Consider the following 13663-nt stretch of genomic DNA (forward strand, 5'->3'; position numbering starts at 1 on the left):
GGGCCCCCGTGAGGGTGAGGGGTGTTGGCCCAGGACACCCCACAGGAGGGTCTCAGGGTCACTCCTGAAAGGCAGCTCTGCTCTCGGGAGCAGCTCCCCTGACTCACACTCACTGGCAGTGCCCAGCGGGTCCTCGCCGGTGCCCAGAAAGACACCCTGAGGGCTGGGACCAGGGTCTTGGTCCCCTCATGTTTCAGGGAGCAGGGTCTCAGGCCCCTGACATAATTGGGGTCCCAATGGCCGCAGCCTCCTATCTGGCTTCCACTCACTCTTAGGATGAAAACCAACAGCCCAAGAAAGACCCTGCCCAGTACCTTCCTGCAGTCCCGAGAGCAGACCGATCCGGGGCCCAGGCACCGCGGTGCCCCCTCAGGAGCCTCCCGGCCCCACGAAGCAGGAGCTGCAGTCCCGAGAGCAGACCGATCCGGGGCCCGGGCACCGCGGTGCCCCCTCAGGAGCCTCCCGGCCCACACAGCGGGAGCTGCAGTCCCGAGAGCAGACCGATCCGGGGCCCGGGCACCGCGGTGCCCCCTCAGGAGCCTCCCGGCCCCACACAGCAGGAGCTGCAGTCCCGAGAGCAGACCGATCCGGGGCCCGGGCACCACGGTGCCCCCTCAGGAGCCTCCCGGCCCCACACAGCAGGAGCCCTCCTCTCTAGGCATGGCAGCCCTCACGGGGCTCCACCCTGGGCGGCCGCACCTAGAGAACCATCCGCCTCCACTTCTCGGGCCGCGAGCTCCGGAAGGGCAAACAGGCATGGGAAGCGCCCGCTCAGGCTTCGAGGCCGGGAGGAGCCCTCATTTGAGAACAGGGACTCATGGAAACAGCAGCCCCGTGGTGAACAACTTTGGCTGTCTGGTCCCAGGAGGGTTTGCTTGAGAGCAGAGAGCTTGGGGAGGCACCCAGGAGGCCCTGGAGCCGCCTCGAGCTGCAGGCGATCAGAGCTCCCACCTCGCCCACCCATAAGAACACCCGGCTCAGCATGTGCACCTGAGACCACCAAGGAAGAACAGAGGAGGGCAGGGGGCGTCTACACCACCTGAGGCCACCGAGGAAGAGGAGAGGAGGGCAGGGGGCATCTACACCACCTGAGACCACCGAGGAAGAAGAGAGGAGGGCAGGGGGTGTCTACACCACCTGAGACCACTGAGGAAGAAGAGAGGAGGGCAGGGGGCGTCTACACCACCTGAGACCACCGAGGAAGAACAGAGGAGGGCAGGGGGCGTCTACACCACCTGAGACCACCGAGGAAGAGGAGAGGAGGGCAGGGGGCGTCTACACCACCTGGGACCACCGAGGAAGAGGAGAGGAGGGCAGGGGGGCGTCTACACCATCTGAGACCACCGAGGAAGAAGAGAGGAGGGCAGGGGGGCATCTACACCACCTGAGGCCACCGAGGAAGAAGAGAGGAGGGCAGGGGGCGTCTACACCACCTGAGACCACCAAGTAAGAGGGCTCTGCAGCCCGCTGCCCAGAGAGGAGGGCAGGGTGTCTACATCACCCTGAAGAGAAACTGCCATGGGGGCGGAGCGCAGGGGGTGTGCGCAGCAAGACTGGGGGAGGGAAAGGATGGTGAGGGAAGCTGGGGAACAGTCATTGAGTTCAGCCACGAGGACGCCGTGGTGACCAGGGGGCCAGGGCCAAGCACAGCACAGGGGCTGGCAGCTGTGTGGGGAGAAAACAGGCTGGGAAAGACATTCCTAAGCCCCAGCAGTGCTAGGTGAGTTTTTAAATATATATATTTCTGTAATTTTAAAATCTCTGTTACAGAATGTAACTCACCTTTGTAACTTTTTTTTTTTTTTTAAGAGACAGAGTCTTGTTCTGTTGCCCAGGCTGGACTACAGTGGCACAATCCTGGCTCACTGCAGCCTCCATCTCCTGAGACAGACATGCTCCCACCTCAGCCTCCCGAGTAGCTGGGAACACAGGTGCCTGCCACTGCACCCGGCTAAGTTTGTTTGTTTATTTGTAGAGGTTGGGTCTTGCTGCATTGTCCAGGCTAGTTTCAACCTCCTGGACTCAGCCTCCCCAGTAGCTGGGACTGCAGATGTGCAGCCACACACCTGACTTCCACCTTTATAATCAAACATTTTAACTTAAAATATCAGCAGCATACATCACAATTCAGGGTCACAATTAACAACATCTCTGTAAATAAGGTAGGGGCGTCATGAGATACCAGTTGTTGTCCCAAATCTCATGAGAAGCTATTTGAGCGTGATCACTTCCTCTAAATCCAGCTATTGGCAGATTCATCCCATCGCCTCAGGTGGGAGAAAGGCTCTCACAGGAGGTCAGCCTGGGGCTCCTGCACGTTTGATCATGGCAAACAGACCCATACTTAGGTGCAAAAACATGCCAAGGGGCTGGCCTCATTCTGCCCATGGAGATTTTATTAATTTGTAAAATGTGAATTTCCGAAGTGTGAGTACTGGGGTGAGTCAACCCTTTGCTGCTGTGGCAGCGCTGCCACGTCCCACAGCCTCCAGGAGGTCTCCTGCCCGTGCCCCGGCTCCATGTCCTCTTAACCTTCAGCGGCCCCAGCATGGGCTTCCAGCTCCACCCCAGCCCTCGCCCTCACACCTGATCCGTCTTGTCAGCTGGGCGTCCTTAAAAAGCGTGAAGGTTGGGGTCCCACCGAAGGCAGAGGGCTCCATGGCCACGCCCCGGATGGAAGCGTAAGCCTTTTCCACCAGGCCGAAGGCCACCATCAGGTCAAACCCTGGGGGACATGGAGGGGGAGGGGGCACCAAGGGACCATCAGAGATGGCAGGGGAGGGAGGGAGGGGCAGGAGCGGGGACTCAAGAGGGACCCAGTGGCTGCAGCACGGTGTGAGGGAGGGGCTGACGCAGTGGGGTGGGTGGGAAGTCAGCACAGGGGCTGGGGGCTGGGCAGGGGTCTGCTTCAGGCCTTGGGCTGGGCATCGCCCCCCGCCCAGGGGAATCCAACACACTGGGAGGGGCCCCCCCAGGCCTCCCTGGGAAATCACTGGGCCACACGCCCAGCTTCAGAGACCCAGAGATGGACAGGGTGGAAGCCCAGCCCCCGACCATGAGCCCCAACTCCCACCTCTCACTCCTGCCCCCCAGCAAGCCCACTGCACAGCATCCCAGCCCGCCCAGCGTCCTTCTCCCTCCGAGGAAGCCTCCGCCAGTGAGCTCCCCTTTGCTGGCACACAGCGTGGCCGGCTCGCTCCATCCACCCTGCCTGGGGGCCCGCAATGACCCCATTCCCCGGCGAGCCCCACCCGCACAGAGCCGCAGGGGCCAACGCCATCCTCGAAGCCCCAGCTCCTTTCTGGCACTAACTGGTACAAAGTGAAGGGCGAAACCCCATTCACACTGCTGCTTATTGGCGCTGCCAGCAGGTCTGGGCAGGTGGTGGCAGAGGCCGCAGCCCCTTCCAAGGCCTGTTTCAAGTCGGCCGTCCCTGCCTTCCCACCATCCCGCCTGCCCCCCCGTCCTGTCTTGTCCCTGCTGCAGGCTCAGAGCAGTCACAGCCCCACGGAGGTTCACTCGCTGAAGCCCTAGATGAGACCCAGCTCTCACCACCCGCAGGCCCCCCTGCACCCTCGGGGCACCGTCCCCTGCCCTCGAGTTGCCCTCTCTCAGCCCCTCTCTGGGGAGGGCCTCACTCTCAGGCAACTGGAATGAGGACCCCAGGCTCCGGTCAGCCAAGACCCTGGAATGGGCCTGGAAAGGACCCAGGGCCCCCAGCGCTGCCTGGGCTCTGCCAGGTCCTGGCCCTGACCTTGCACAGGTTCCAGCTCCCTCAGTGAGAAGCAGGAATAATCACCGCCAGCCACAGGGACGTCTGTGGAGGTGCAAACCCACCCAAACATCCTCCAGCTGCACCACCCCCAGGTCCCAGGTCACGACACGCTTGGCCCCAGGCCCAGGAAGAGCCTGAGAGACTGCAGGGCGGGCAGGGGAGGGCGGGCAGGGGCGGGCGCGCGGGCAGGGGAGGGCGCGCGGGCAGGGGAGGGCGGGCGGGTGGGCAGGGGAGGGCGGGCGCGCACGCGGGCAGGGGAGGGCGGGCAGGGGAGGGCAGGCGCGCGCGCAGGGAGGGGAGGGCGGGCGCGTGTGCGGGCAGGGGAGGGCGCGCAGGACCCACCTGGGAGGGAGCTGTCAGGGCGGAGGGCTGGGCAGGCTGCTGAGAGGAGACGGGGTCAGTGTGAGTGGAAGTGGCCCGGCCCCCCATGCCTGACGGACCACTGGGGAGGGGCCGCTTCATGGATGATGCCCCAGCCTGAGCTCCATCTGTACAGGTGGGACTGTGCTGTGTCCCATCTGCTACCCGCAAGACCAGTGGTCCCCACGCCTCCCAGAAGAGCAAGGGAACGGGGATGGTCCCTGACCCTCCGGATCTCACTAAGTGAAGCAGCTGCCCCCACTGTCCCCACAGAAGACAGCCCGGTGGGCCCAGGGTCGTACCAGGCATCCCACTGGGTGTGATACCCTTCGAGGGTACTGGTCATCCAGGTGTGCCCTGAGCTGGCAGGGCCAGGGAGATGCCTGGCGTGAGGGCAGGCTGGGGGCACGTGTGTCCTGGGGGCAGGGAGATCTCTGGTGTTCGGGCAGGCTGGGGGCACGCGTGTCCTGGGGGCCTCGGGACATGGGCTTGCCCTATGGCAGGTGCTCAGAACCCTTCATGGGCCGAGAAGGCAGGAAGGAGCACCCCTGACAGGAGAAGCCGCTCTCCCCTCCCATGGGAAGGCCGCCTCGCCAGGGTAGCTGTCCAGGCAGTGAGGACCGCGACCCCAAGGGCATGCAAGCCAAGACTGGAAGACCCCACAACGGGGAGGTTTCCCCAGAGGGAAGCTGGTAGGTCGAGCTGGATGCCTGTGACAGCCCTCGCCCTGCACCTGTGGTTCTCCAAGAAACCAGCAAGAGACAAAAAACCAGCAACAGTGGCTCCCACCGTGGAAGACCCCAGGCAACTGTGACCATGTCCTCGTCCCTGGAGAATCCAGGCGGGGCCAGCCTGGGACCAGGCATCTCCAGCCCCCCGGGACCCCTGCCTGCCTGTGACCCCTGGGGTCAACTGGGTCTGGGGTCGGATGAGTCTGGAGCTGGCAGGGTCTGGGGTCTAGGGCCTGGCTGGGGCTGGGAGCTAGGGCCTGCCAGAGTCTGGGTCTACCTGGGTCTGGGGTCTTGGTGCCCACTCACCTGTCTGGCCCGTGGCAGACACAGCCTCACTCCTGCCTGCTGCGTAGACAGCTGAGACCAGGACCCTGTACTTGGTGGCTGCCTGCAGGTCGGGGAGTGTCACGTGGCTCCTGGGTCCTGGCACGGAGACCTAGGGGAAGGGAGGGTACCTGGTCCCCAATTCCTGGGCAACTTTGTTTGTCCACACGGCTCAGCTGCCTCCCCGTGTCCCGCCATGGCAGAGCTGCCGCCCTCTGCAGACAGCATGACCATACCCCTTCCAGGAGGCCCCATGAGGTGGGGCAGTCTCAGGCTCTACCAAGACTCACGGATTTCTCAGGTCCTGAGCCAGAGGCGGGCGCGTAGGTGAGCCGGTAGTGGAGCACGCGGCCACGTGGGGGTGTCCAGCTGACCTGCAGGCTGTTGGGGGTCTCCGAGGCCAGGGCCAGGTTGGAGGGGGGGCTCCTGTTCACTGTGGCTGGCAGAGAGCACGGGCTGTTTGGGGCTCAGGCCCCTCCAGAAAGGAGGCACCCGGTGGCCAGAGGACCAGCCGCCCAGCCCCTACCCTGCTCTGTGTAATGCCCCCACCACACCAAGCCACACCCCTGCCACAGCCCACACCACACCCCTGGCACACCCACACTGCGCCCCTGCCACAGCCCGCACTGCGCCACCAGCCATGCCACACCCGCACCCCTGCCACAGCCCACACCATGCCCCTGCCACAGCCCATACCACACCCCAGCACATCCACACTTGTGCCCCTGCCACGGCCCACATAATGCCACCTGCCATGGCCCACACTGCGCCACCTGCCACGGCCCACACCGCACTGCCACACCACAACATGCCCCTGCCACAGCCCACACTGCACCCCGCCACAGCTGACACTGCGTCCCTGCCGCAGCCCACGTCGGGCCCCTGCCACACCCACATCATGCCACCTGCCAGGGCCCCCACCATACCCCCAACCTGGGCTGCTGCCTGGGCTGCCCTGTGAGACACTACGTGGTTTATGCAACCACCCTGCAAGACACTACATGACGTGGTTTGTGCACTCGGCCACTGGGGGAACACCTATCCCCGAGCAGACTCCAGTGACCAGGCCAGTGGTCAGGGGCTCCAGGAGCCGGCCTGCCAGTGGTTCTGGGAGTCTAGGGTCCTGGGCCTGTGGAGCGGGTGAGTCAGGGGTCCCCTTGGGCCATCCCTGCCCAACACCCAGCAGACGGGAAGTGGAGGGACACCTACAGGGGGTATAGCGGAGGGACACAGACACCTACAGGGGGTATAGCGGAGGAACACAGACACCTACAGGGGGTATAGCGGAGGGGCACAGACACCTACAGGGAGTATAGCGGAGGGGCACAGACACCTACAGGGGGTATAGCGGAGGGGCACAGACACCTACAGGGGGTATAGCAGAGGGACACCTACAGGGGGTATAGCGGAGGGACACAGACACCTACAGGGGGTATAGCGGAGGGACACAGACACCTACAGGGGGTATAGCGGAGGGACACAGACACCTACAGGGGGTATAGCAGAGGGACACCTACAGGGGGTATAGCGGAGGGACACAGACACCTACAGGGGGTATAGCAGAGGGACACAGACACCTACAGGGGGTATAGCGGAGGGACACCTACAGGGGGTATAGCAGAGGGACACAGACACCCACAGGGGGTATAGCGGAGGGGCACCTACAAGGGGTATAGCGGAGGGGCACAGACACCTACAGGGGGTATAGCGGAGGAGCACAGACACCTACAGGGGGTATAGCGGAGGGGCACAGACACCTACAGGGGGTATAGCGGAGGGACACAGACACCTACAGGTGGTATAGCGGAGGAGCACAGACACCTACAGGGGGTATAGCGGAGGGACACAGGGTCACTGCGGGCGCCATCCCTGTAGTAGGCCAGGATGGTGACGTCATACTCCGTGTGCCTCCCTAGGCCAGGCAGGACGGCCGTGTCGAGGTTCCCTGGGACAGAGATCTAGGGAGAGGAGAGCCACAGGGGTCACCAGGTACAGTGGAGTCCTCAGACTGGGGGGTCTGGTGCACAGGCCATGGGCAGTGAGGCATCCCTGGGAGACAGGGTGGGTGCACACAGGGCTCTGAGCCCTGGACTTGGGCCTCAGGACTGGGAGCCCAGGGAGGGCCCCTCTGAAGGACAAGTCCATCCCTGCCCACCTCGTGAGCCTTCCCCTCTCCCAGGGGCGTCCACTTGATCTGGTAGACAAGCACGCCAGACGGGGCTGCGGCCACCCATGCCAGCTGGACTGTGTCCCCCGGCTGCTCCGTCACGGACAGCTGGCTTGGGCTGGGAACTTTCTCTGAAGGAAGTGGAGACACAGGCTGGGGGTGCAGCCCCTGAGTCTGGGCGCCTCAGAGGAGGGGCAGCCACACCCAGGAGCACCCTATACCCCCATTCATCACACCCGTCGGGTGCCCATCCCCACCTGGCTCAGCACCAGCCCAGGGCAGGCACCCACAACACTTGATGTGAACTGTCTAGCAGGGCAGGACGCAGAACCCTCGCCGGGCCCCCAGTCCCAACCTCTCCCCACTCACTGGTGGTGACCTGGCCAGTCAGCGTAGAGGAGCCACCCCCAGGGTAGAGGCAGGTGACGCGGACAGTGTAGGTGGTGGAGGAAGAGAGGGGCCCCAGCGTGGCTGAGGTGGCGTTCCCAGGAGCCTCTGTCTGCAATAGGTGGGAGGCCGACATGGCAGGCCCAGCCGGTGCCTGGAGCCCTTGCTGAGGCGGAGACCCAGGTCCAGCACCTGCGGCCAGGACTACCCCATGACCCCCCAAAAATTGGGAAAATGGGCTTGTCCTGAGGGATGGGAGGGCAACAGAACTGCAGGACGGCTGGGGTGGGGCCTCCCCAGCCTGGTCCCCCACAGCCCCTACACCCGCATCTACCCCCACACCAGGTGCCCCCACACCAGGTGCCCCCACACCAGGTGCCCCCGGTGCGCCTTGTGGCGGCCGTGGTTTTACATGTGTTATTTGATGGTTGGCTCTACCCCAGGCCTGCCTTAGGGCCCTGTGGTCCCTCGAGACACTCGGGCCCCCGGCAGGCTCTGCTCTCACCTGCCCCGAGTGTCCACCCTCGCTGGAGACATAGGTGACCCTGACCAGGCGCACAGGCCTTGCGGCGCCCTCCCAGATCACTCGCGCCGTGTCGTGGCTCACATCTGAGAAGCCCAGGTGTCTCGGGGGGGCCAGGATGGCTGCAGAGCACAGCAGAGCCTCAAGGCCAGCACGTGGCCTCCACGGCAGGGGCGGGGTAGGGCAGGGGCTGGGACCAAGGGGGCCTGAGGTCCCCCACGCCATGGAAGGCTGAGAAACAAGAAGGGGCACTCGTCCCGCAGGCAGGCAGCCGGGGTCGGGACACTCACGGGTCCTGGCACGGATGCCCCGGGCCTCGCTGCTCTCAGGGCCTCGTAGGCTCTGCACCGAGATCTCATAGTCCCTGCCTGGTTCCAGGCCATCCAGCAGCACCTCGGGCCGCCTCACCTGCACCTGCAGAGACATGACATCCCAGGTCAGCCCCCACTCGCTCTGCCCCACTCCTCTGCCTCGTGTCACCACCCGGACCAGCTCACCTCTCGCTCCTCCTCCTCACCCTTGGAGGAAGCAGGTGAGCACCGCACCAGGTAGTGGGTGGCCCCGGCCGAGGGCTGCCAGGTGAGGTGGACGGTTCTGGGAGTCACTGTGGCCAAGGTCAGTGCCCGGGGCGGAGACAGAGGTGCTGGGGGGCCATGGGGGAGCACTTTAGGAAGGGAGCCCACACAGAGATCACACCCACGCATGGGAGGACCCTCACACCAGAGTGGGTGGGCGCGGCCACCGCCCGGCAGATGCACAGGATTTGAAGTGGCACTTCCCAGGCTTCACCTTGGGCCAAGGTTTGTGGTTCCAGCTCTGGGGGCACAAGGCCACCCCACAGGTTTTGTTTAAGGCCATCTGCCTTGAGGTCATGGGAGGAATGTGGCCTCCAGGGGGTGAAAGGGGCCTTGGGAAACAGCCAGTCACAAAAGGCCACACGGTGTGACTCCACCTGCAGGAAACATCTGGGACAGGGACATCCAGAGACAGAAGGTGGCTGGGACGGGGGTGGGGGGTGGGTGCTTCGGGGTGCAGGGGTTCCTCTGGGGGGGATGAAAATGATCTAACATGGACTGTAGCCATGGGTAACAGCTCTGAATATACCAAAGCCACTGGAGTTGTACACTTTAAATGGTCAGATTATATGGTGTGTAAATTTCATCTCAGCAAGGCTATTACAGATGGGCTCATGGCAGTCCCTGGGGGTCCAAGAACCCAGCAAGCTAAGCCACGTGCTGGGGGCCAAGCAGTGGGGAACTCCATGAACACTGTGCACAGGGAGTATAATGGGTTGTGATTATGGTTGGGGTGATGATACCAATGGTACAGCTGGTGTTCAGAAGAGAACACCAAAGGTCAGAGGGGCCTAGTGGCTCGGCCTGGGTCACACAGCAAGTGGGCATGGTGCCAATTGTGAGTGGTTAAGATCCAGGACTATGCTACCCTGGGGTGCCAGGCTCCGAGGGACGGTCACAAGTGGGGCCTCCCACCCAGAACCTGGCCACTGCCTCTGCCCCACCTACCTGTGGTCGCCAGGCCCCGCAGGCCCTCGCCAACCCCACCCTCGTAGATGGGGAACACGGAGACCAGGTACTCTGTGCGGGAGGTCAGGTTGTGCAGCTCTGCGGAGGCGGCAGGCCCCTCCACCACCACCTGGAACAGAGTGGGCAAGGACGGAGCCAGGAAGGGGGGTGCTGGGGTACGGGGAGCTTGTCATCTGGAGTGTGAACTCAGCTAGGGCCCACTGGGTACCCCACTTCCCACAGGCCTGGGATCCCGGTACCTACAACAGAGCGGCACCAGGCACGGTGTGGGCAGGCCCACCACAATCGATCAACTGATCGATCCTTCAACGGGAGAAGGCGCTCTGAGTCTGAACCTATCCCCAGCACCCTCGGAACGTCCCCTGCTCTGCCCTCCTCGGCCACCAAAACGCACTCACCCCAGGCTGCCTCCCAGACGCAGCTCCATGGCGAGTCCCTGGGCTGCCAGCCCCTCACCGCCCCCTTCTCAGCCTGGACCCAGTCATTTGTGGGCCTTTATTCCCGCCCTCCCTTTGGCTCATCAGACCCACAACGGCTGCAGACCGGCTCGGGGAGCCCTGTATGTCGGCCCCTCACCTCCCTGGGGGTGCCACCTCTGGAGGCTCGCCAAACAATCAGATACTTGAGGGGGAGCCGGGGGGCTGGAGTCCAGGACACGTGGATGCTGGAGGAGGTCACCTGGCTCAGGACCAGGCCGGTGGGGGCGGGGAGGGTGTCCAGGGCTGGAGCCGCTGCTGCAGGAGGGGTGGGGGGTGGGGGACAGGTGGTCAGCGCTCGAGCCCGTGTGTCCACGCTCCCCCTGGCGGCCACTCGCAGGAGGAACAGGAGCCCGTGTGTCCACGCTCCCCCTGGCGGCCACTCGCAGGAGGGACAGGAGCCCGTGTGTCCACGCTCCCCCTGGCGGCCACTCGCAGGAGGGACAGGAGCCCGTGTGTCCACGCTCCCCCTGGCGGCCACTCGCAGGAGGGACAGGAGCCCGTGTGTCCACGCTCCCCCTGGCGGCCACTCGCAGGAGGGACAGGAGCCCGTGTGTCCACGCTCCCCCTGGCGGCCACTCGCAGGAGGGACAGGAGCCCGTGTGTCCACGCTCCCCCTGGCGGCCACTCGCAGGAGGGACAGGAGCCCGTGTGTCCACGCTCCCCCTGGCGGCCACTCGCAGGAGGGACAGGAGCCCGTGTGTCCACGCTCCCCCTGGCGGCCACTCGCAGGAGGGACAGGAGCCCGTGTGTCCACGCTCCCCCTGGTGGCCACTCGCAGGAGGGACAGGAGAGCCGCTCCCCAGCCCCTCTGTGGACAGATGTAAGCGGGGGCTGCAGATCCCCTCAGAGCCACAGGAACCGGCCTCAGGTACCACCTGGGAGCCACAGCGTCCCCCCACCCTCTGCCCAAAGCAGCCAGGTGGGGCTGCAGCCTGTGTGAGTGACCCTGCCCCGCACCTAGGCCCCGCCGCGGGCCCCCATCCTGCAGCCTCTGGCAGACGAGGCGGCTGAGCAGGCCAGCCAGCGCGCCAAGCTGCGGGAAGTCCAGCACGTTGTGGACGGTGATGTCCCGTGGCGGGGATGCCAGGAGCCTCAGCTCAGCCTCATCGGCGTTCTTCACACCTGCTCGAGAGGAGGGAGGTGAGGTCGGCCTGCACTGGGGTCACCCGAGGGGGCCGCCTGCAGTGGAGGTCTCCGTGGAGAGTGGGTCAGGAGCGAAGAGGCCTATGGGCTGTACTTGGCCCACCTGCCACCCACGTGCTAGGCCAGGAGCTTCTGAGGGGTTGGGGGCATCAAGGAAGGGTCTCTGCTCCCAGGACTCCTGCCTCAAAATCTGGGGTTTCCTCCCCACAGGACAGAGTTGATTCACCTGTGAATCCCAGGCCCTGGAGGGTGCCAGGAAGCTCCTCGCCAGGGGACAGCAGGCGGGAGTCGCCAGGCACAGGGATGGTGGCCAGAGGGGGCAGCTGGAGCTGCTCAGTGAATATTGCACCAGGGAGGTTCACGCCACAGGGGTGGGGTTGGGGGGGATTCTACGGAAGGCACCAAACAGCAGGCGACTGAAAAGGAGCAGTCGCCTCTGAGTGCCGGTAGTGCCCAGCTGTGCGTGCAGCTCCATGTCGTGGATGTGGAAGCTGGGGCTCAGGGACCAGGTGCCCGATGTAAGCTCCCAGCTGCAACCCAAAGCCCACTGACGGCGAGGCTCCAGCCCAGGACCGGAGGTCTGCATGGTGCTCACCCACAGCGAAGATGTTCACACCCAGGTCCCTGAGGACACGAGCAGCAGCGTGCACATCGTCCTGGGACTTGCCGTCCGTCACCAGAATCACCACCTTGGCCGCCTCTGGACGGAGGCCAGCCGCCGGCTGCAGGTTCTGCCCCAGCACGTGGGTCAGGGCGAGGCCTTAGGAGCAGCAAGAATAAAGTGACAGGCAGCTGCCAGCATCCCCTCCTGGTGCTCGGCTGGCAGCAACCAGACAGCAGAGATGCTCCTCTCCTTCCCTTGCAGGGTGCCAGGAGGCCAGGTGGCAGCCTGAGGGAGCAGGGAGGGTCTGCCTGTGGAGGGGCCCCAAGTGGCACCCCAAGTTCCCCAGCCAGGCCCTACCTGCAAGGTGAGCACCCCAACTGGGCTGGGTGTGGCCCCAGCCAGAGCTGCTACGGAACAGAGGAGCCACGTGCTGGACACGGGCCCTCGTTTTCATCCAAGGTAAACAAGACGGTGACTCTGCCCTTTATAAAGGTGTGAACAGGGCTCAGGGCCACACCACTGAGAGCCCAGTTTACACACAGGCTCCCAGGGTCTGGGAGGGCGGCAGAAGGAGGTCCGCCCTCAGGATGGAGGGAGGGGCGGCCTGGGCCGTACCTGTGAATGTGTTCCCCCCCTTGTAGCGGAGGCGGTGCACAGCTGCCAGCACCTGCTCCTTGGTGCCGAAGGAGTTCAGGTTCCACTCAGTCTGGGCATCGCCGCTGTACTGAGTCAGGCCTGGGGAGCAGGGGCGTGGCCACGGGCTGAGTTTCCAGTGCTGAGGGGCCCGGGAGCTGGCGCAGGGCACACCTGAGAGCTGCACGTGCCTCTGCGGTGTCCCCGGCCACAGCGGCCAGTCCCCAGAGAGAGTACGCTTGCAGAGCCAGGGCCTCCACACAGAGCGTCCCCAGAACACCCCAGTGGAGAAGGTGACCCACCCCACAAGGTGGGAGCCCTGGCTGGTGCAGGGACCCCCACAGGTCACAGCCTCCGCCGGCAGTCAGAGCTGTGGGGACCACGCCCAGGTGGGGCAAGAGGCAGGCCGGGCCAGCACCCACCTACTTGGACCTTATCCGGCCCGATTTCAAAGGGTGCAATGACGCTGGCCAGGAAGTCCTTGACCTGCTGAAAGTGACTGTGGCCAACGCTCCAGGACCCGTCCACCAGGAAGACCATGTCAGCAGGCACAGGGGGTAGGCAGCGGAACTGGGGGCTGGCTGGGGTGGTGGGAGCGGGTGAGGTGTTAGGTGAAGCCCATCCCTGGTCCAAGACCCCCAAACTGCTCCCGGCCTGGCCCCAGCCCCCAGATCACCTTCCCTGGGGCTCCAGCCACAAGAGTGAGGCAGGCTGGGCCAGGTATCAGGGAAAGGACTCCAAGACCCTCAGCCTCACCAGACTAGACAGCCCCACGCCGGCATGGCTGCACAGTCCAGCCACCACTAATATGAGGCAGCCTGGTGCTCAGGCACCTCTGTCCCCCACGGCTGCACGTGGCTATCTGCACGGGAGCCAGCCTTCGCTGCCCACCCAGACACCAGGCCCAGAAGCCCACTGGGTGAAAACCGGATGAGGAGGGGAGGGTGGGCACCGCAGACGGCTCCAGCAGAGCCACCGTGAGTACTGCCCTGG

The 13663-nt window shown here is 64.6% G+C and overlaps 1 protein-coding gene across 2 annotated transcripts in view; it reads right to left on the minus strand.

Moving 5' to 3' along the window:
* Positions 1-13663, minus strand: part of COL20A1 (collagen type XX alpha 1 chain) — a 42616-nt gene that overhangs the window by 16233 nt on the left and 12720 nt on the right. Inside the window, exons 5-20 of one of the 2 annotated variants that reach the window (XM_073005290.1) lie at positions 13093-13251; positions 12653-12772; positions 12029-12193; positions 11248-11412; positions 10388-10545; positions 9791-9920; positions 8765-8910; positions 8558-8681; positions 8250-8389; positions 7727-7856; positions 7346-7488; positions 7016-7148; positions 5481-5629; positions 5173-5302; positions 4118-4153; positions 2587-2725 (exon numbers count right to left, since the gene is read on the minus strand). In XM_073005290.1, coding sequence (XP_072861391.1) covers positions 2587-2725; positions 4118-4153; positions 5173-5302; positions 5481-5629; positions 7016-7148; positions 7346-7488; positions 7727-7856; positions 8250-8389; positions 8558-8681; positions 8765-8910; positions 9791-9920; positions 10388-10545; positions 11248-11412; positions 12029-12193; positions 12653-12772; positions 13093-13251 — 2167 coding nt within the window. Of the gene's footprint in view, positions 1-2586; positions 2726-4117; positions 4157-5172; positions 5303-5480; positions 5630-7015; positions 7149-7345; positions 7489-7726; positions 7857-8249; positions 8390-8557; positions 8682-8764; positions 8911-9790; positions 9921-10387; positions 10546-11247; positions 11413-12028; positions 12194-12652; positions 12773-13092; positions 13252-13663 lie in introns of both variants that reach the window. The other variant, XM_073005289.1, reaches the window with a different exon arrangement.

This window comes from Chlorocebus sabaeus, chromosome 2 (assembly GCF_047675955.1).
Source record: "Chlorocebus sabaeus isolate Y175 chromosome 2, mChlSab1.0.hap1, whole genome shotgun sequence".
In the NCBI taxonomy this organism is placed as follows: Eukaryota; Metazoa; Chordata; class Mammalia; order Primates; family Cercopithecidae; genus Chlorocebus; species Chlorocebus sabaeus.